General features: G+C 37.7%; 1 protein-coding gene across 2 annotated transcripts in view; it reads left to right on the top strand.

The window, feature by feature from the left end:
- The window catches only part of Nup154 (nuclear pore complex protein Nup154), a 324740-nt gene that overhangs the window by 158785 nt on the left and 141378 nt on the right, over positions 1-24577 (top strand). For both annotated transcript variants that reach the window (XM_067144924.2, XM_067144923.2), the window contains exon 15: positions 16643-16739. In XM_067144924.2, coding sequence (XP_067001025.2) covers positions 16643-16739 — 97 coding nt within the window. The remainder of the gene's footprint in view (positions 1-16642; positions 16740-24577) is intronic.

Raw genomic sequence — 24577 nt, forward strand, 5'->3', positions numbered from 1 at the left:
AGTTTTGTCTGTACATTGCTCAGAATTTGAAAAAAAAATGGTATTTCTGTATCGGTCATGTCCATGCACTTTTCCGTAATTTCTGTATGTATGTATGTATGTACACGCATCACGAGAAAACGGCTGAAGAGAATTTCATGAAAATCGGTATGTTAAGTCGGGAGATGAGCCACTACAATCTAGGCTATAAATCGCTGAGTGAAATGGTAGTTTAGGGGAGGGCCTAAAATTCAATTCTCAAATATTTATATTATTAGTGGTCCTATCGATAAATACTACATTACTAAAGTTATATAGAATAAAATTTCCGGTCATTTGTGTCTTATGCATTTTACCGTATTGGCTGTGATAACACAGATATTCATGAATTTCTATTTTCGTTGCTAAGTCCACATCAATGCCGAGCCATGAGAAAATGGGTGAACAGAATTTAATGAAAATCGGTATATAGAGTCGGGGAAGAAGAAACTACAGTCTATGCTGTAAACAATTTTACTGACCCTGGATGAAATGGTAGTTTAGAGGTAGGCGCCTAAAATTTAATTTTTAAATACCTATGTTATTGGTCCTATAGAAAAGTACAACATAACAGAAGTTATAGAGGATACAATTTCCGATCATTTATGTTTTATAGTTTTACCGTACCAACTATGATAAGATTAGTATTTCAGAGTCGGAAGAAAATTAAATGTGAAGGCCTGCAATATCGAAAGCGCATAACATTGATCAACAATAACATTACATTGATCATTGTTTGTTGTGATGTGCTTTGGCTCTTATGGTGCCCTCAACTTTGATAGATGGGGTTACTGTTGCGTACAGAGTATAGCAGCCTCACTGAATATTGGCGGGAAATAGTTGTGGAGTTAGAAAACTTTTTTTCTTTAGCATGTCATTCCTCTGGTTCATACATTGTCTGATACTGCTGGTACGTAACACACTGGTTCATCATAGTATTCCAATTATTCGATCCCTACCCTGACGCACTGTTTTGAATGAGCAGTGTGCACATTTGGCAGAGGCTCGCTTAGTAATAGTAGTATGACCTGGTCTAGAATTACAATTTAGGCCTATTTCAAATTATAGCACTACAATTCACTAAATAATACAAAATTCAACCCTGAAAAGAGCCATTTCTTAAGAAAAGCGTATTACTCTTCACTTTTATTAAATTCTACATTCATTTTATTCCAAATTAGCAGTGAAGAGGGTTTTTCTCCTCTGCCTTGGAGGAAAAATTTGCCTCCAAATCAGATAGATTTTCCGTCGCCAGTGTAGTGAAATTAGATTTTACGGCTCATCGGGTACTCCTAGGAAACAGATTAGTAAAAGAGCATAGATTTGCCCTGGGACTCTCAACTATTCGACCCCTCCCCCCTGCTGAGAAAAGACAAAGAGTTTTCACGGATCACGCTGCCTGAGGCTTGGTCATTCTACCTCTGGAACTTAGTTTGAACTGTTAGATTGGCAAAGTAGTACTGTTCGTTAAAAGTGAGAAAATGCGTGGTTTTTCATTTGATCGAGTATTTCATATTGCTTTTAATCGTGCCAATATTACTGACGTCATTTTAATGACCAATGTTCATTTTACTTGGGAAAACCACTAAGACATTTTTTTTTTGAGGATGTAAAAAAGCAGGTGGAGAGTGAGTGTCTGTCATTATAATGCAAACTCCCCAACCTGACTGTGGCTGATGGTAAGTAAGCGGGCCTACCATTGCAATGAAAATTCCCTTGCCCAGTCTCCATATGAGAAAAGACGTCTGGTTACTTCCCCGTCGCGTTTCTAGTGTAACGTTAAGAGCTATGCAATACAATACAATCTTGCTCACAAGGTGTACACTACCTAACCTGGAATTCTGTATGCAATGTAGAATTCCGTAGCGAAGCACAGGTACATCAGCTAGTCTACAGTATGTATATAAAATAAGAGTTTTGTCTGTACATTGCTCAGAATTTGAAAAGATAGGTATTTATGTATTGGTCATATCCACAGTAACAAGGAAATGCAATTTTTACCTTTCCATAATGTCTGTCTGTCTGTCTGTCTGTCTGTCTGTCTGTCTGTCTGTCTGTCTGTCTGTCTGTCTGTCTGTCTGTCTGTCTGTCTGTCTGTCTGTCTGTCTGTCTGTCTGTCTGTCTGTCTGTCTGTCTGTCTGTCTGTCTGTCTGTACACACATCACTAGAAAACGGCTAAAGAGAATTTGATGAAAATCTGTATTTAAAGTCGGGGAATAAATCGCTACAATCTGGGCTATAAATAATTTTATTCACGCTGATTGAAATGGTAGTTTAGGGGAAGGTCTAAAATTTTATTTTCAAATATTTGTGTTATTAGTGGTCCTATCTTAATAAAAATTGGTATGCAAATTCGGAGATTACGTTGCTATAATTTAGGCTATACATAATTTTATTCATGCTGAGTGAAATGGTAGTTTAGGGGAATGCCTAAAACTTAATTCTTAAATATTTACATTATTAGTGGTCCTACATCATTGAAAATGGGTACGCAAAGTCAGAGAATGAGCCACTATAACCTATCATTCAATACACGCTGAGTGAAATGGTAGTTTAGTGGAAGGCCTAAAATTTAATTCTCAGATATTTATATTATTAGTGGTCGTATCGATAAATACTACATGGCCAAAGTTATATCGAATTAAATTTCCGACCATTTATGTCATACATTTTTACCATACCGGCTATGATAACACAGATATTCATGAATTTGTATTTTTGTTGCTAAGTCCATATCGATACCGAGCCATGAGAAAATGGGTTAACAGAATTTAATGAAAATTTTATTCACCCTAAATGAAATTGTAGTGTGGGGGAAGGCGCCTAAAATGTAATTTTTAAATACAGTAGAAGTCTGTTATAGCGAGAATTCATAACAGCGAAAAATTTACTCGCTATAACAGATTGTCGTTATATCCGATTTTTTGTATAAAAGTCGAAAACCCTTCATGCACTTTAAAATCGGTAGGAAACAGCAATCAGTTTGTTCAAAACTTGCGTTTCAGTAGATGATACCCACACCACGGCTTACTTGTTTGTTATTTTTTGTAATCCGATACTACGTGAAAGTGTATGTTTAATTTCATTCTGAAAAAAATATAGTACCATATATCTCAGAATCCAAGATGAACCCCACTTTTTCCTTCAAAAAATTTAAATCAGGCTCAAAAAGAACTTCGTAAAATCATATGAATGCCTGTCTTACAGTAGGCCTACGCATTTTTAGACTATTTTTAGACGCCAAACATTGACTTTCGTCATGCCGTATTTCTTTATTTTTGGCGGCTGCACAATTATTTATTTCCGCGGGCTTAAGGACCATTAACTCAACATTGGCATCATAATACCGAAGAGAACTCGTTGAAAATTTTCCCGCAATACCTATTCCATGCGTCTCTACAATAGAATGATCCATCAGGAAATTATTCTTGCTGTCTATAAAACTGTTACTTTTACACAGCGTCAGATATAACCGGCTGCCGCTACACGCACGTCTCGCTTGTCGGGTTCGGCCAAATTCAGCGGCTAGCGATGTATTGGCCTAATCGCGAACGTTGAAAGTCAACGAACGAGTTTATATCGCCACGGTACTTGTTGCGAATCACTGAATGCATTTATTGTACAGTACGCATTTTTTTAGCTCTTTGTCTTCACGCTAACACCAAATACTGGCTTTAGTCAGGCCTATGCCGTATTTTCTTGCTGCTGAACAATTATTCTACATTTCCGTGTGTTTAATAAACATTCACTTATAATTGGCATCATAATATCGACTAGAACCCGTTGAGAATTTGCCGGCAATAACTTTTCCACGTATCTTTACAATACGATTATCCATCACGAAAATATTTCTGCTATCTATAAACCTTAATTTTACTAAGCGTCAAGTACAGTAGACACGTTATGACTCTGCCACTGAGTAGCCATGGCTTTTCTAGAATTCGAAGGGTCGCATGCTTTGATGTCATTCTGCAGATTTGAGAAACACACAGGCTCTGTACAACCGGTTGTGTGGCTAGTGATGTGTGGTAAAGAGGCGGTCGTTTATTGTCAACGATTTCTGTGCGCGTGTGAAAAGAAGCAGCGTGGTCACCGCGGTAGTTGTCAGTGGTATCCATTAACTTACTGTTAGGCCGCGAATGCAACAACTCTTGAGTTTTCGCAGATTCTGAGAAAAAAAAGTCTTGGATTCGGAGAAATACGGTATCACTCCAGAGATTTCTGTAGCAAACACCTCAGCTTTCTTCTTCAAAAAGTGTCACGTAACCTAACCGTATATGTAGCCTAACATGAAAACATATTTGAAACGCATGTAGAGAAATAACCTCCTCGCGAGAAATTTACATGTAAATAGCCGTAACTAGACGTGAGAAGATATGAAATATCCTCTGAAATCAGTGATGTACTCTGCCATATCTTGAGGTGTATCACATTCTTACTTAATTTCTGTATATAACATTAAAATTAAGATATCGTTTACTTCAGTCTTTATTTTTAACGAGTTAACAACTGCTATAGGCCACGTTATTTACGCATTTATTACGAAAAGGTGTTTTCCTCCTTCATTTCGAATTTTCTTTAGAGAACAGCAGTCAATGGGTATTACTAATAAACTCCAACATCGCCTTTGAATGTTAACGAAAGAGCTCGCAAATGCACAAAGTGAGAAAACTATACCGTACCGAAGATGATCGATAGCATTTTGTTGCAAACGTTTCAGTTTTCTTCTTCAAACAGCGTCACGTATCCTAACTTAACTGTACTATACGTATGATGAAAACACACTTCAAGCGCCAGTAGAGAAATTATACATTTCTTGCTATAAATTTTCATAATAGCCTTTCCGTAATTTAACCAGACGCGACTGAACATAAACTAACCCCTGAAATCAATTAAGCACTCTGCCATATCTCAAGGTGTATCCCATTCTTACCTAATTGCAGTATTTAGCCTCAAAATTAAGCGGTTGTTTAGTCAGCCTTAATTTTAACGAGTTAACAGCCGTTATCGGACATGTTATTTACACATTTATTACGAATATATGTTCTCTTTCATTTTGAATTTTCTTTACGGAACAACTGTCGCCGGATATTAGTAATAGAGTCCAACATCGCCTTCGAATGTCGGCGAGAGAAATTGCTAGTGCACACAGCGAGGAAACGATGCCGAAGGTAATCGATCGCATGCAGTATCATTGCTGGGGTGCATAAATATTGGTAACGGAAAAAATTGCACGCGCTTAATCGCTCGTAATAACGGATGCGCCAGTGATAGGGTTCTCGCTGTAACCGAAGGACGATACACAGTTTAATATAGGAATTTTGAAGGGACAGAAAAATGTTGTCGCTATAACGGAGTTCTCGTTATATACCGTACTCGCTATAGCGGACTTCTACTGTACCTATGTTATTGGTCCTATCAAAATGTACTACCTAAAAAAAGTTATGGAGAATACAATTTCTGGTCATTTGTATTCAGTTTTACCGTACCGACTATGATAAGAGAGGTATTTCAGAGTCGGAAGAAAACTAAACATGAAGGCCTACAATATCGAAAGTGCATAAAATTGATCAACAATTACATTGACCATTGTTTGTTGTGATGTTCTTTGTCTCTTATGCTGCCTCTTAACTCCGATAGATGGGATTACTGCTGCTTACCGAGTATAATAGTCTGACTGAAAATTGAAGGCAAATAGCTGGGTAGTTAGAAAACTTTCTTCTTCAGCAGGCCATTCCCCTGGTTCATACATTTTCTGATACAGCTGGTACGTAACACAGTGGTTCATAGTATTCCAGCTATTCGATCCCTACTCTGACGCGCTGTTCTGAATGAGCAGTGGGCATACTTAAGGCAGAGGCTCACGTAGTAGAGTAGTAGTAGTAGTAGTAGTAGTAGTAGTATGGCCTGGTCTAGAATAACAATAGGGCTATTCCGAACAATTATAGCACCACAATTCACTATATAACTCAAAATTCAACCCTGAGAATAGCTGTTTCGTATAAAAAAAAAAGCGTCTTCCTCTTCATTTGTATTAAATTCTACATTCATTTCATTTCAAATTAGCAGTGAAGAGAGGGTTTCTCCTCTGGCTTAGAGGAAAAATTTTCTTCTAAGTCTATAGACTTTTCCGCCACCAGTGTAGAAAATTGATACCTTCCAACTCATCGGGTACTCCTAGGAAACAGATTAGTAAAAGGGCATAGTTTTGCCCTGGGAGTCGCCGACCCCCACCCCGCCGAAAAGGGATGAAGAGTGTTCACGGCTCACGGCAGTCTGCGGCCTGGTCATTCCAGCTCTGGAACTTAGTACTGTTAGATCGGCAGCTTAGTCCTGCTCGTTAAAAGTGAGAATTGAGTATTTCATATATGAAAGCATTGCTTTTAATTGTGCCATTCCTACTGACATCATTGTAATGTATGTCCATTTCAGTTGGGAAAACCACTTAGACAGTCTTTCTGAGGATGTAAAAAGGCAGGTGGAGAGTGTCTACCATTATAATGAAAGATCCTCAGCCTGATTGTGACTGATGGTATGCAAGCAGGTCTACCATTAGAGTGAAAATTCCCTAACTCAGTCTTCATATAAGAAAAGATGTTTGGTGACTTCCCCGTCGCGTTTCTAGGGTAACGTTAAGAGCTATGCAATTTCATGCAATCTTGCTCACAACGTGTACACTACCTAACCTAGAATATTCTGTATACTGTGTAGAATTCCGTAGTGAAGCACGGGTACATCAGCTAGTTTAATATGTAACGGCTGTAAGAGTATTTTGTTTGGCATCACTGATGGCTTGAATGATTTTTTTTTCACACCTGTGCACTAAAAGTAGACCACTCCTCACTTTGATTATGCTGTTACTTGGCGTGCCTTTTCTTCTCGGAAAGGAAGCAGCAGTACTTCATGTAACCCTACTGGCGACTAAGTAAAATACCAGCCACTGCCAAATCACTACATATGTTCCATTTGCTCATGTAGTTTGTGACCCAACAGATATTGCCTATTTTCATAATTTTCATATCAGTAAGATTTAGGCTTTCAGGAGGAAATAGAAACGTAAATTAACAATTTGATAATAGCAGCTTTTGCATGTGCAACTTCTCAGGCACATTTTTATTGATACAGCAAAGCTCTCTGTATAAGTGGTACAGATCAAAAATCACTAACAAAATAATTCCATATGTAAAATGGGAATGTTTAGTTTTGCACAAACCACATGAGACTTGTATGTCTTTTGCTCAGATTCTCTCTCTCTCAAGTGATTGTTGCTTCAGTCATCTTGTCATTTACTTGGGCCCATCACTAGCACATTTGGTTTTGGTAAATTGGTAAAATTTCAGTTGAGATACTGATTCAAGAGATACTGTTGTAGCAAAATCAGTGCCTCTTTTTTTTATTATGGGATGCATGTTGAGTTTTGCTTACATGCTCCTTCCATGTCTCCTTTGTCAACAGAATATCCAATTGGAATGCCAGATGGTTCCTTTTTGTAATGTAGTTGTGTAGTCAGGCTTAGTTTAAAGGCATCAATGAACATGTTCCATTCGACACCTCTGTATGTTAAATTTTAGTAAATAACATCTGTACATATCATGATAATGAAACTGGGACACCTCTGTATAATTTAAACATGAACCATTGCATATAATGTAAGTCATTTTTTGCCCGTATTGCCAACTTTGAACAGTTTTTTATTCGTATCAAAAAAAGTTCCACCTTTACAACACTTATAGGTGGGCCGGCGTAAGGTTGCACATGACAGCTGCGCCCAATGTTGGTCACAATGCAATGGCGCGCTAAGCGATGTTGCCGTCGCAACACAGCTGATTGCACGACACGTGAGTTTTTAAAATCATGGGAGAAATTATTTTAGTATCATCGCGATGATATACAATACAAATGAAATCGGCCGACAAAAATCGAACTTTCAACACATCGATTAAGTTTACAATAAAAGTTTTCATCACACTAAATGATACGAGATACATATACTACGAAGTTCTTTTATCGCGATGTTTGAAAATACGGAAGAAATCAGCCGGCAAGAATCTCACTTTAAATACACCATAATATACACCGGTGCTAACACAAAAGGTTTCAAGCAAAATCTATAACATTTACGAAAATTCAGAAACCTTATTTTCATACCTGATTCATGCAGGTAGAGGCTCAATGCCTTCCAGATCACTGCTATCACTACCGTGGCCTTCGTTGTTATTGTCATCGTCGTCTAGGCAGATCATCAACTCCTGACAGTCACTGTTGATGCCATGTATTGCCATTGCCGAGTTAATGAATGTTGCGACATGGCTAACTTTCTTCCTCCATAAAGCCGCATCCATTCGAGCAATACTCTCCCGGAACAGTCCTTCCAGTAATTGTGAAGGACTTGTCATTAGTGAGTACGTAATGTTTTACTTCACCCCATACCGTACCAACTCATTGAGGTTGAAATGACAGTGGTACAGCGGCAACCGAATAACCTCGTGTCCTTATTCCTTCGCTACCTCGTCGACTAATTTAGTCATACACACATTCGCTGGGTTATTTATTTCCTGCAGCCATTCCACTAGCAGTTCTTTACTGGCGCTCAAAGTAGGGGTCTTGTCCATTATTAAGGAGTGGTAAGGTGCATTGTCCATAACAATGACAGAAGGGACTTTGAGCTGTAATAATCGTACTCGTGTCTTCGTATTGCATCAGCCTGGAAATAATTAATTCCTGTTACAGGAAATAGCTTAATTCGTTTCTTTCCTAGAGTGCTGTGTAACAAGTCCCTACTATCAGCCCAATTTCCGCTACTGCTATATTCTCCAGTCCCTTTTTCCTTCTGTTCTTGGAGGCGAACACCTGTCTGAATAGCAGTACGCTTTGAAAGCCCTAATGTTCGACAAATGCGTTACAGAACTTGATCTGCAGGAACAGAGAAACGTCTATACAAGGGTACGAATTTCCTCTCCCTCTCATAAAACGAGTTCTCCGCACTAATTCTAATGCCTGACTATTAAGGGCCACTCCACGGCGCAAAGGATTATCACTTCGAGCCTCATAACTATGCTGACGTTTCCGTGACATTGCACTGCATTAGTTAAAATAAAATTTCACAATTATCTCACAAAGAAAACAAAACGTTCACAAACGCGCCAATCACACCTGACCACGTGCTAGCGACGACAGACGAAATGGCAACACTTCAACATGGTAGTCAAGCTAGATATAGATGCCACCACTATACTACCCATATTGCCAACAACAATCAACTGAAAATAGTTTGTATTTATTTTGTGGCTCGCTTAAACCTTATAATATTTTTAAAATACTCGTATCTATGTAGGCAAATAAAATATTATAAGCTCTATACGGAATTAAATACGAATTAACACGAATAAAATGCGTAACTGTATCTGACATAAAAAGTAGTAGATTGGTGATTCTGATTGACGGGTGACGTTCTTCATTTCATTTTTGTAGTGGTGCCAACATGAATTACAACTGTCAAGTGCAACCTTGTGCCGGCCCACCTATAAAAGATTATTTTTAAAAATAAAATTAGAGGAACATGTTTGTCCTTCCTAGTGACATCTTCAGCATCACAATGTACAAAATTTAAAAGGTAAAGGTACAAACATATCTAAAAATATTGAAATATATGTCCTCAATAAAAATTACAATCTATGATAATCTATTTAAATGTTTTTCCTTTGTGTTTCATTGAACCACATTTAGTAACATGTAATCAGAATTCTTTACTTCTAAGCTTGTTCAGTGATCTATGATAAAGTTTTCTAGAATTGATGAGTTACTAGTAAAATGGTGAGAGACTAATTGATGTACAGTCTTGGTTTTGTTCTACTGTTTATAGTAAAGTATATTCTATTGATGAAGAAACCAATTTTTATAAACTTGAAGATCTTGTGTGTAGTACTGTACTTGTTTATACTAGCGGAAATTTTCTGATACTGTATTACGTTGTTGAAAGTTGAATTGCTGGGCTTGGTTATGAGAAGATCCTGTAACAATGGTTATCTAGAACAAAAAAAAAAAAAAATGTTTGGGGAAATAGTCACTTATGTGTGGAAAAGAATAATATAACTGTGAAGCACATTTCAGCACTTACTTCCTCACTGGTCAATTCTTGCCTTGCCTTGTCTTTGTGTGGCCTTGTGCTGTTCTGAGTGTAGTTTATTGTTTTTAGGCATAGATATCAAGGATAATTTAATTTAAAAAAACACCTATTCAATACTTTCCACGTTTAATGTGGTTATTATCTACATGATTTTATGTAGACTTATTTAGGTCAGGTACATGTTTCACCCATTATTTTGGGCATCTTCAGCCTCTATACAACCTTTAGGTCAAGGTTTGGGACCTTTTTAACCAATATATTGTGCCATTTCACTGTTATGAGAAGTTACGACCGTAAGTAGAACAAAGATGGAACCCATGTATCTTGGAATAATTAACGCCGAAAGATCTGAATCATACCGCATGTGAAGGCGAAAGTGCTCACATCAAGTGGGAGAGAAGAAGAAGTAAGATCCAGAAGGCAGTGAAAAGGATCGAACGGGAATATTGTTACTAACAATTATGGAGAGGGGAAAAAAAAAAAAAACGAGATTGGATTGCTACCTAAAATATACGAATTGAAGACGGAAGTAACTGCACCAGAATCTTAAGGACGGCACAACAAGAAATCAGCTCCGCGGGATAAAGAAGGAATTTTTAGAAGCTACATTGCGAATTGAACGGGAGACTAATAATTTCATTCAGCGAACTCCAAGAGACGTGAAGAGAGAAAAATAACAGCAACAAGCTTACGTCACTGCAGTCCCTGCTGACGTACTTCACGATATTACCGAAGTGAAGAGTTACAAAGGGAATCCTACAATAACTCGAAATTGAGTGAAGAAAGAGAATTAATCATTTCAAATTCTAAAATTACATCACCCTAAGGAAAATATTCGACCAGTAAATCAACTCTTTCAGAGGGAACAATCTTCACATTAGACAGTTTCTCACAGTTATTCACAATGGAAATGCTAATTAATCTCATATGCCATTCTATTCCAACTAGACCACAGATGAACATGAAGCTCTAAGGAGATGATAAGCCAGACTGCCCAAATGGGTGCCGCAGGATGACGTTGCCGACCGAGATGACTGAGCCCAGAGGAGGAATATGCGAATATTTCCCGTCCACCCAGGGAAATAAGTAGCGACGTTTCAATATGTCCTGTCAGCTGGACATATGACGGCGACTGGAGCTGCTGAATTCAGATAAGTCTTACTTTTAAATCAGTGTAAGAATGTTTGTATTCAACTGTAAATGTAGTATGATTTATTAATTTGTTCGGTGCGAAGTGATTAAACGACAAGAGTGGTGTGATAAATTAGAATAAAGGTGGATAGGTAATCTTCAGATGTGCATAACAAATCCTTAGATAGGTAGTCACTCAGTGATAAAAGCCTACGTTCGAAATGTGATCCATGTAGGGTGAAATTCTGAGTTAGTCAAAAGTGACAGTAAGTTGTATGATACATAAAAGAGCGATATAGATACGTGTGTACATTGGTTATAGTCAATGAATGTCAAGTTGGGAACCAACAGTAGGATATGCTTGCTAGGTAGACAAATCTGTTTATGATAAATGGTGGTTATGACTGAATGAAGGTCATAGTATTTGGAAATGTGTCCATGAACCGTAATTGAAAAAAATAAGGGCCACAATGGTAAGAAGTGAACCCGTGTTAGTAAGGAGACAGATTATGGTTTTGAAAGTGTAATAGTAATATTTTAAGAGAAGTTGATACGTGATTGATGATTGAGAATAATGATAGTTATTGATTCTTCGCGAGGATGAACACGGTGACGTGGCTATGCACTTAACGGTTTTCATGTAGAGTTTTGCTAATTAGGAAATGAACGTGTAGCAATTTCATGTTCTGTTTATCTCACGAGCAAGCATGTAGAAATACAAATAAGATCTGAGTGACATCTGTTGGTTAGAACGCTCACTTGGTAGTGTCAACAAAATCGCAGTTAGGAGGACGAACTGAACACATGTGCTGTCACAAATTTTTTTTTTTTCTTAATACCAATCTGTACTCAGACGAGAGGAACGTAGTAATTTCTTAGGCGTCATCCCATCACTGATGACTAAATGGAAATGTAGAAATGATTTCAACGGTCAAGTCTTCACACTATGCACCACTCTTGATAGCATATTTCAGACGAGACTAGTAGGGTAGTCATTAACAAGTATAATATCGCACCTATGTTTAGCTTAAAATGACGAGAGGATTTGGATCTTTAAATGGTATATGTGTCTTACTGGTTCTGATTGAACTTTCATGAGAACTACATTGATTTGAAAGGGGAACTTATCGGAATTCATGCAGAATAAAAAGGACGTAGACAAAGAAGCATTAATATTCAACATTCAACATTTAATTAAATTTTCAATGGTCATTATTCCATATCCAACATTGTGATTTAATTATGTATGGAAACATTAGGGAACTATCCTCCCAGATTAGCACCCATAGGTATTTATTAGTATGTTGAGAAGGATAGGATTATTCTATAGCAGTAAATAAATATGAGCTCCGAGGGAGAGCTAATAGTTAATTCAAACCTCATATGTAGTAGGGAAAAATTCCAATTCTTAAAATATGGTTATAAGTCTCAAAAATGCGTCCTGGATACCATGAAGAAGACACCCTCAGTCTATATTTTGCTTTTTGGAACTCATGTTGTAAATATTTCTTTTCTTTTCTTTGCTAGGGTGCACCCAGACCAATAATTTTTTTTTTTTTTTCTTGTTACCCAGATAAGTTATTAACTATACAGATAAGTTTTTCTTTAGTTAGCCAAGTAAGTTTTGAATTACTTATACGAATTTTTAATTACCTATGTTAGGAAATCTTTCACTAATTTAAGTATTCAAACATACTCGACTTCGTTTCAATCCATTAATTGAACGCTTTATTCCAATTTAATTATTGCTTTAAGGGCCTAAGAGGGAGAATTTGACATTTTCTTTTGGACTTATGGGTTTTAATTTGATAATTATGAGCTGGAGCATAATAGTATTCAACTTAATGGTGGCCTATTCAGAACTTAATACCTTGCCATACATTGCATTCTGTCCCTGATTTTGTGGGCAAGCATGACCTGAGCACTTAATGTAATGGATTCCAGTAGATCTATTACAGATGATGACGAGATCAAACAACTTTTACTTTAGAATGCATAGTGGGCGCTGGATCTGCCAAATACCGGTAGATTTTCCATGAGCATTACTTACATATATTTTTGCACGATACCGCCCTTTTCTTCGATTCTTCTTTCCACCCAGAAACGTGGAATTGCTGAATAAAGGAGTGATATAGAGCAATTAAAAGAAAAAAAGGAAATGAGTAATTAAATATTGAATGGAGAAATAGGTAAACTTATGAGGTTAAGTCCACGTTCCCTCGAAATAGGCCAAGTGAACAGTCGACCATACAATTTCCTTTATCAGATTTTTCTTTTTGTGGAGGATAGTCCAATATTCGAATTCTGGATTGAAATATTGTTAAAATAAACAAATATAGAAAATGTTAAACAGTTCTTTCAATGTGTTTGTAGTATAGAGACCTAGATTTAAGTAAATGAGAGCGATGACATCTTGATAGCATAAGAATTAGAATAAGCAATATAGGAAAGTCGTTACTATAGGTGATTTATGTCTTATTTAGCTCCGCATGGTATATCTTTCTCTGATTCGGAACTCAACACCCAAATTATTGAACTGTTTAGTTGGAAAGTTCATAATTAAGCTAGCCTGGATATTATGCGTCCTTTCAGGGAGTCGGGAACGGCGCAATATACAAACATTAATGAACCTTTAAGGTGGGTAACATAAGTTAATACAGTTAAGTTTTTTGGGCCTAATCTATCTAATATGAAAAATGTCCAAAACTAAAATGGATCTTCTTTTTGGTAAAGAGGATTACATATCGGGGTTTATGTGACCCCTATATCATATCATGTTCTTGACGTACCGTGTCTGTTGACAGGATGTGTCGTCAACAATAAGTGGAGATTTGAACTGATTGTTGATTGTAGGTTGGTCAAGACTGAAAATATAAATTTAAATTAAATGTGTTTTAACTTGGCAGTTCTATTCTGGTTAACTTAAAATGTTCAAAATAAAATGAAATGGATCTTCTTTTTTATCATAAGTCTTGAGAAAGGGTGATATTAAAACTGGGGCTTATTTGACCCACGATTTTCATTTTCGTGTTCTTGACGTAACTAATATTTAAATGTGTTGTCATGCACAAGTGGAGATTTAAAAAACCAATTGTTGTAGGTAGACTGGTCAAGAACGTTGTGAATGAAACTGTTAGCGTCTTGACTTTGCGTCTCATGTAACGTCAAGGAATTGACAAGAGTACAATATTAAGCTGTTTCATAGTTTTAGGCTGCTGCTTAATTGAGAAGGAACATCCTAGACACTTGATACAGTCTTGTATGAATATTGTTCCCGTTGATGTGTTGCTTGGTCTTTGGGAGGGATCTTAAGAATATCTGTAATGAAGTAGAAAAGTAATATTGAATTAAAAATTTAGAGCATGCGTTGTGATAAAATGTATTAAATTAACACCTCTTAACTGTAAAATGACTTACTTGTTCAATTAATACTAGATGGACCTGTCTGTTCCGGCAGTGCCGGTCTTATCAACATTTCTACTCCTGGTGTTGTACTGGTGCGGTAATGGAGGGGCGGGGCATGGAGGGAGAGTGGGGGTAGGCTGGTCTATGGGCATGTGTGCTATTGCTGGAGGGGAGTTTCTAGAAGCGATATGGGCAGGTTTAACTTTTGGCATGGTGGATGAAGCATTTGAGTGTGGAGATTTAAATAATTGAGGGATTTTGTTTTTATCTGTATTCACGATATTAATTAATCTAGGTGTTAATTCGTACAAAGGATTTTTAATTTCATTGACGTCGTTGAGATTTTTATTTTTATTGTAGGTTTAGTCTAAACAGATGTGTAGATTTTCCAGTTAATTCATTAATTTCCCTTTACCTATGCTTCTAATGATGGTAAGATCTTTCTCTATGGATGTAAAGTGATGGCCTGTTTCTCTCATATGTTGGCTCATCGCTGAGTACTTATTGTGTTTTTGAGCGTTACAATGTTCCAGATATCTCGTGTTAAAGCTCCGGCCAGTTTGTCCGATATAAGAAAAATCACATTGTATACATGTTAGTTTATATATGCTGGACCTTGAATAATGGTTGCTATTGTGATTGATCTTGTTGTGGTTAAAAAATATGTTTCGATTGGTGTTAACTGTCCTGAAGGCTATATTAATATTGTGCTTCTTTAAAGTATTTGCGATCTGATGGACGGCTGGGTTGTTATATGTAAATGTGGCGAAACTAGTTTTTTTAGGTTTGCCTGGGATGAGATTAGTGGACAATTTAATTTTGATTTTATTAATCAAACAGTTGACCATATCTATTTTAAACCCGTTGAGTTGAGCAAGATTCCTTATGTACTTCAGTTCAATTTTTAAATTGTTGGGAGAAAGAGGAATTTTAAAAGCTCTATAAATTAAATTATAGAAAGAGGCTTGTTTTGGGGACTTGGGGTGTAGGGATGAATTCATAATAGTTAAGGGAGAGTGTGTAGGTTTCCTGTATATTCGAAAATCGAAGGTATTATGTCCGCGTGTAATAGTTAGATCCAAAAAGTTTAATGAGTTCCTAACCTCATCCTCTTTAGTAAACTTAACACTGGGATCAATTTTGTTTAGGGATTCCAAGATCTCGTCACTATTAGTGACATTTTTGTCGAAAATTACGAAAGTATCGTCTACAAGTCTGTAAAATAAGTTTATTGTTTTGCCGGGAGTAGCGGGCAAGTAGGGGAAAGTTTGAGGGGGTCGAGGGGAATTTAAAGGAGGAGTAGACTGAGCTTGTGTAGTTCTTGTTGGAGTAGTTTTTCGGAAAAATGTATTAATTATTTCTTCAAAAAGGATGTCATGGTTTTCTGTTATTTCATTCAAGTTACCATTAGGATTCGTTCTTTGATCTACATCAATAAAAATGTTTTCTTAAGTAGTTAGCACAGTACCTTTATTAGCTATTTGAAGAATAAAAGAGGTCTTGATCTATTGAGAATGAATGGTTTAAGTCTGACATGTGGGAACTCATTGCTGAAAACCTATTATGCTTTTTAACATTTATATGCTCTTGATATCGAATAAGAAAGCATTGCCCCGATTGGCATATATAACTGACTTGACATTGTGAACAACTTAATTTGTAAACTTCAAATATTATTTTAAAGAATAAACTTTTAAGTATTGTAAAGGTGGAACTTCTTCTTGATAAGAATAAAAAACTGTTTAAACATGAACCAATTGAGCAAAATGAAGGTTGTTTTTGGCAGCAACATTGCATTACAAAATAAATTATGGTTTCACCAAAGGTACATTTTGACGGTTGACCAGTGTATCCATCATTCTCTCCTACTGTTATTCAAATTTTCTTTCTCTCTATAGCTGTATCAATGCTGTTCTTGGATTTTTAACTTAAAATATTTACAGTATATGTCTTTCATTCCAGTTATCTCAGTGATGATGCCTCTGTTGATGCTATCAGTTCAAAACTTCGTGAAGTCTGTCCACACCTCTACCGGAATGAAGATGCTGCCTGTTCCAAAGTACGCTCTTTGTAATTTCTCATTTTTGTTTCAAAATTGTGAAGTAAAGATTATGCATGCCAATTTTAATTATTTTTTTCAGTCTAATAGTGGTAGCATTTACAATTCAGGACTGATGATTGCTAAAATGTTCTGAGTAGGGTTGCCATATTTTGTTTCTCACAATACGGGACACTTTGAATACCAAATGTGAGGACAACTTTTATTAATCACCATCAGATGAAATATTGAATTTTAAATAAACACTCTAACTTCACTAATACCAAAGATTATTACCTAGTACTGTTTCGACCGAGCTCGATAGCTGCAGTCGCTTAAGTGCGGCCAGTATCCAGTATTCGGGAGATAGTAGGTTTGAACCCCACTGTCGGCAGCCCTGAAAATGGTTTTCCATGATTTCCCATTTTCACACCAGGCAAATGCTGGGGCTGTACCTTAATGAAGGCCACGGCCGCTTCCTTCCCACTCCTAGCCCTTTCCTGTCCCATCGTCGCCGTAAGACCTATCTGTGTCGGTGCGACGTAAAACAACTAGCAAAAAAAAAAAAAGAAACCTGTTTCGGGAAGCCTCCTTCCCTTCTGACTGAAGACGCCCCGTTATTTACGAATAAACAAACTTCATAACTATGTCATGGTACTCAGGTATTTCAAAAATTCATGAGATCCTCAATTCTGAAGGCCTACTTTGGATGTTCAGTTAATTTAGTTTCCAGTTTTAGAAAATGGTCCTAAGATAAAACGTGCTGCAACAGCTGATTTTTCAACTTCCCCATTAATTATTACTTCACAGTGTTAATCTCGTTAGTTTCTATGATTACCACCAGTTTCCAGTTTTTAACTAGCACAGATAACCTCACAGGATCAGGTATATCAGGTATATTTCTCACTGGAATGAACCTTTCTAAGCACATTTTTGTTTGTTTTGATTTTCTCATAAAATTTCACGTCAAATTATGAAAGTGGCGATTGGGGTGGAAGCAGTTCATTAGGATGAAAAGGGCTGGGTTTGGAATCAAAGGTTTTGATTTACGCAAGAGTGGGACTGGATGTCTTTACGATAGCAGTACTTACACGGAGAAAGGCACAGACAACACCACAGGCCGATAACTGTCTCTAAATTTATTTGAGGTGTGTGAATACAAAACTTTTGTTTTTACAAGTTGCTTTACGTTGCACCGACACAGATAGGTCTTATGGCGACGATGGGATTGGAAACGACTAGGAGTGTGAAGGAAGGGCCGTGGCCTTAATTAAGTTACAGCCCCAGCATTTGCATGGTGTGAAAATGGGAAACCACAGAAAACCATCTTCAGGGCTGCTGACAGAACTATCAGGTGTTGTGAAAGTCGTCCCCAGGCCTGGCTGCTTTGTTTTCATAGTCTGTTGCTACCTACCACCTAGCAAGGTAAAAAATCGATTAAGTGATCATTATCAGACACTTGAAAATATAACGGACATGCTCAACCCTAGTGACAAAGTTATGGATATTTGTGATTCCTTCATCAGTCAGCGAGAGTGGATACGTAATCCAGGTAGTGGAGCCTGTTACATCATTAAGCAAAGATTTTTTTAAATATCTTATGACCACTAAATTACTTACTGTATAATTTTGAGGATATTAGGTTGTGTAATACAATATGATGACACATTTCGAACCTACAACTAGGATAGTCTTCAGAGTACTAACAAAATTTTATTGACAACTGTCACTCCATAGTAACCATTCTTAAGATAGAAAGACCCTGTTAGAATTAATGTAGTTCATTCCAGGGCCTCCAGAGTCAAGGAGAAAGATGTTGATGAGTTAACTATCGAACCATACTTTCCTGTGTTGACTCAGGTGATGTGACTTTTAAGTTCTCCAGTTTGTTGAACACTAAATATAACTACAACCCTGTAACATTCTGTTAAAAAAAATTATTAAACAAAAAATAAAAATTACACTTCTTTGTTTAATGTGGCTAGTCGCTACGGAAGTTTCTGCGCAATATCAAAATACATCCATCCTCTAGGTCGAAGTGCAGGTGACTGAATCACGGCCTTTAATCTGGCAGAGCATGCAACTTTTAGCAGCTATATGTACATTAAATGTAGTGGTTGAGCAACCGCTTTCTTAGCCTTTGTTCATGTCGTCATCTGACAACCAATAACAAAACAATAGCTTTTTGTTATTCTTAATTCCGTCATGTTTCAAAACGCTTCATTTCTTCGAAAATGTACAATGGTCTATATCAACAAAGGTGACTACATTAAGGATATGTAGTATAGCTAGTGTGTTCCAAAATGTGTCATTTAATGCATGAATAACTGCATTATTTAACTTACAGCCTAGCCAACCTGAACGGATTAAACCTTAACGTTCAGTTCCATAAAATAAATTGTTACATTTAGCAACTCCTGTTGAACCATAGCCCTACAGTGGAACCTCGATTATCCGTTCCTAGAAACTACGTTTTCTAGGAATATGCGTTCAAATTACGTGGTCCCGCGAGCATCATAATTTAATCACGTTGTAAAAATCCCGCATTATCCGTTCCTCGAACAAACTATTTCCCAGATCAACCGTCCAGAAAGTCCAGTCCCATCAACACTAAATCCTCGATCAATAGTTTTTTGATAAACTGTATCTCACGAAAGGACGGCTATGGCATACGTATGGATCTTGGCATTAACGCCCCGTCATTGCGAAAATTAAAGCGATCGGCGGTGAACTTGCATAAGGGACCACAAGCATCGCACTCGGGTGGTATTGTTTAGAGAATCTCGGAAAATTATAAAGTAGAAAGTGGCCACAACATTGTAAGGAGACACGGCGCATTTCGACAGCTCTGCTTGAAGACAGAACGAGTTTCGTCAAATGTTCGCACTTATAAAACGTCCATGTTATGTCCAGTATTATATGTTCATATTTTTTCGATCGTACTGCCATACTTTCCTCAGGGCACTGTAGAGTAACTGGGCTTTCAGGCAGGAATCGAAACTGCTTCTTCTTAACACAAATTTAGTACCTGGTACCGTATTTTAAATATTATCGTACAGGATTATGTTAGCGAGACCAGAACAGATGTTGCACCTTACATTAAAAATGAAAGCCGTGGGATGTCTTGGGATTGCCTATTACTGCTTAGGTCCTAATGTAAAACTGGGAATTTTATGTTTTCGTGTTAAAATACCAAAAACCGCAGCCATTTTATTTGCACACCTTACATTTAAATGGTTTGTATCATTTCCAACTCGTACTGACATGCGCAGCAAGCGCGCTTACAAGATGATCTCAAGGTCACGAATAACCGTAATTTCTGAAGTTTTGATATTTCTTTTATCTTTCCAATTTGATTGGATTAGTGACGGGCAGAATTGAATATAATGCATTCAAGAACTTTTGAGAATCAATACTTACATTCGAAACCATGTTTTCGAGTTCAGCATAACCTTTAAAAGTTGATGTACGCCTAATGTATGCGGCAGCAGTACAACATTTCCAGAAACTGCCTACGAACAGTATACCGGAGACCAAATTACAATGAAAGATTAAGAAAAGAAGGGATTTCGCCATCACGTTGGGCGCTTTTGTATCTAACGTTCTTTATTTTATTAGATTAGAGAATTAAAAACTACTTTTGGTCGATTGTCGTTTGACTTGGCGTCATTAGATTTTTCGAAGAGTTTGGCTAATCAAAGTTGCTGAACTGAAAGAAGTTTTCACGGGAAACTGATGAAGATTCCCCTGTAAAATTGAATATAAATTATCGAGATTTTGAACTTGCGTACCGGTAATGAATGCGGTTTTGTGATCTAACATGCCTGCCTCTTATCCCGAGGGCCCGGGTTCGATTCCGACCACGTCAGGCAGTTTTACATGGATATACCGTATTTCACGGCATAATCGTCGCACTTTTTATACCAAAATTTTCGAAAAAAATTTGTAGGGTGCGACCATTATACGATGAATATTTAATACCAGTATTTGTATTACTCAAAAAATGTATTTATAACTAAATTGTACTTGATACAAATTTAAGATGCATGTAATACTCGCGTTTATACATCAAAATAATTAAAATAGTCTAAAACAAAATTCATAATTTTTCGCAACAATTCGGCGAACGTTTTTCCAACCTGAAAATATAAATGAACGTATTAAGTTAATTTGTCATTAATTTGAGTATTAAAGTTAAAATATTACACTTGCAAAAAATTATCGCTTTGTTGTGAAATGCGGACTTACCGGCACGCAATTTATTCCAAATCTTCGGTGTTGCTATCACAGGTTTCGCTATCTGATGCGCCGTCCTCGCCTCTGTTAATACCAGTATCAGATTCTTCGTCTCCCTGCCACACTGCGTCATCTTCGGAACCGTCTAGTGCATTCGAAATCCCAGTCCTTTTGAAGCTCTTGGAGACTAGTTCAGGTGGTATAAGATCCCAACTCTTCTTCACCCACGAGCATAACAAGTCCAAGGGTGGACGCCTGATATTTCCGGCGGGTGTCAATTGCTGATCGCCGCTCATCATCCACTCGTTGTAAAATCGACGTAAGTGGTCTTTAAAGGGTTTATTAACACATACGTGTAGTGGCTGCAAAGCAGATGTTAGGCCACCAGGAATGACTATCTGTCGTGTCTTATTTGTAGTGAGAATTTGCTTCACTTCGTTCACGAGGTGACCTCGGAAACTATCTAAAACAAGCAGAGCTGGTTGTTTTAGTAGTGCACCAGGTCTTCTATTCCACACAGTTTTAACCCAGTCCAGCATGAGTTCTACGTCCATCCAACCCTTTGGTTGCACTCGTACATGAATTCCACGGGGAAACTGTATATTCTTAGGCATCGTTTTCCTCTTGAAAATGATGTAAGGCGGCAACTTTCTCCCATCAGCTGTAATGGCTAGCATTGCCGTGCATCGCAACTTCTCACTACCGCTGGTTTTCATTAATACACTCAGTGATCCTTTTAGCGCAATAGTGCTGTTGCGAGGCATATCAAAAAAGATTGGAGTCCGATCGGTATTACCGATTTGAGAAAGCAAGTACAAAGTTTCCTTGTGCAAATGTATGACAAATCGGTGAAAATTTACAATCTTGTCCGTGTAATCAGCAGGCAACTTTTGGCTTAGTGTTGTTCTCCTTTGCACTGACAGATTGTGTCGTCGCATGAACCCCTTAATCCACCCACGAGTCGCCTTAAACTGAGTTACCGGTATGTTGTGTTTGCGCGCTACCCCCTGTCCCTTAATTTGTAACATTTCATATGATACACTGCAGCCATTGTTACGTATTTCACTGACGTACCTAAACACTTCTTCGTCAATTATAGGAAACTTCCCTGTTTTAGGACCTCTAAACGCGCGTCTAGAAGGGTTTGTGCTTTTTAGCTTGTTTTTTTACTTTCCGCCAGTCACGCAACAACTTTTCACTCACAGAAAATTTTCTTTCTGCAGCTCTGTTCCCGTGCTGTTCAGCGAAGGCAATTACGCTTAGCTTGAAGCCCGCAGAATAGTTTCTATATTTACCCATAATCGCTTATAAATGCTTCACACGTTAATGTTTTGCGATATAAATGACTTTCCGTAATTGTTCACTATTAAAACAAATTATTTCTGCAAACACCCAAAACACAAATTAAAAACTTCAATTCTCACGCACACATGTCTACAGTAATCACGTAAATCTGAAACAAATAAATGCATCTGTGATCTGTCCATTCCAGAGCAGCCAATACTGTTAGGCAGCAAGGAAGCATGCAACAATTTATCAGTTTAGCTCGTTGGTTGCGACACACTACTGCGCTTGCGCAAAGCTTGCAAACCGGAGCTCTAGCTAGCGCGGTGTAAATCTACTGTATAGTTGACTGTATTCCGAGAAGTCAGTAACAAACATTCATCTTTTTTAATTTCTTTTAAACATACGGTAATTAGGTTAATATTTCTTCCCAGTTATTGATGATTTTACATTACATTACTGACGAGTTTATAAAATAAAACTTTAATAGCATTGGATAATAATTATCTTGACTGCTTGGATGAAAGTTTTCATCCCATGCCCGGACACTTATGACGTAGTAGTAAGATAAGAGTCTAGCGATGACAACTGAGACATCGTAAATAATTCGGCTGAATAATTCCGTGGAAATCTGCGTTATCGTCTTGGATTTCACTTTGTGCGCAATAACACAGGAGCCGGCCCCATGGTGTAGGGGTAGCGTGCTTGCCTCTTACACGGAGGCCTCGGGTTCAATTCACGGCCGGGTCAGGGAATTTTACCTGTATCTGAGGGCTGGTTCGAGGTCCATTCAACCTACCTAGCCGGTATTTCCTGGCGACGTTGCCGATAAGCGATAACTTACAGCCTTACGTATTTCAAATGGGAACTCATAATATGTAGGTGGTGAATAAATAGTACACTGTCTCGCGACCACGTTGTCAAACTGCCGATAGTCTACCGGTAAGCCATGCGTCGTACATATACCGGTATTATTTATTTATACGTTGTGCAACATGTCGCAAACGTGACTGTGTTGCCAAATTGCCCATAAACCATACACGTATTTAAATTACGCATTCATGTGCAACTTACGTTGCAGTTCCATTTACCTTTTAACCAGATTAGTGAACAAAATTTGGACGTGCGACGATTATGTAATTAAAGGTTTGAAGTCCGATTTTTGTATTGAAAATAAAGGATGCGACGATTACGCGGTGGCGACGATTATGCCGTGAAATACGGTAAGTCTAATTTCAGGTCCACTCAGCTTACGTGATTACCTTTAATGGACGAGCTATCTAATGGTGAGATGGCGACCCCGATCTAGAGAGCCGTGAATGTCGGCCGAGAGGATTCGTCACACTGACCATGCGTCACCTCGTAATCTGCAGGCCTTCGGGCTGAGCAGCGGTCGCTTAGCAGGCAAAGTCCCACTGGGGCTCTATAGTTTGGTTTGGTTTAGGAGATTTGTAAGATTATAATTACGCATATTTCATTTTTGTGGTGTTTAGCCAAATTGTTGATGGTTTTCATTCATTCCCGGATTTTCCGTTTTCCCGTGTTTTACATTATATTTTCATGGTCCCTCGAAAAACGAAGAATTGAGGTTCCATTGTACTGGTGTCTGTACTAATTACTTTTTAACGTACGTAAGTGAATACTCGTCAATGATGAGTAGAGAAAATTGCAGTTACAGCACACAATTTAAATTAACAGTGGTCACATTTGCAGAAAATAATGGCAATCGCAATCATGCTGCTACAGCATATGAGTTTTATGTAGAGCCATCGCATGTACGCTATTGGTGTAATTAAAAAGGACAGTAGCAGTGTGACAGCAAGGCAGTCTTATCATTTTGGGAACATCAGGCCATTATGCATAAATTGAAAAAAAAGAACTGTTAAAATATTTCATGGGATTAAGAAATGATGGCTACTCAGTTTTGCACGAAATACATAAGTTAAATGCGCTGGAAATGCAGAGGAAAACACATGAATCACACAGTTTAAAGCAAACAGAGGGTGGCTATGCAGATTCATGAAGAGGAACAAACTTTCCCTTTGGAGGACATTGTGTGCCAGGTACTGTCGAAGGACCACACTACAAAAGTTGTAGAATTCCATCTGTATTTTAGTTTTAAAATTAAATTTGCATATTTTTTTTAGGGGGTTGGGGGTAATAATTGCTTTAAAAAGTAAATGTGGTATTACATACATATCCCACGTCGTTCCCTCTTAAGCGATGGGTCGGCGAACGAGGCTTCTCCACCACCTGTGGTCTCTGAACTTCACTCCTTCTTCGATGCTTTCCAAAGAATGTCCTTGCTGTTGAATGTCAATCTTCACCATGTCGTTGTA

The sequence above is a fragment of the Anabrus simplex genome, chromosome 1 (genome assembly GCF_040414725.1).
Source record: "Anabrus simplex isolate iqAnaSimp1 chromosome 1, ASM4041472v1, whole genome shotgun sequence".
NCBI classification, from domain to species: Eukaryota; Metazoa; Arthropoda; class Insecta; order Orthoptera; family Tettigoniidae; genus Anabrus; species Anabrus simplex.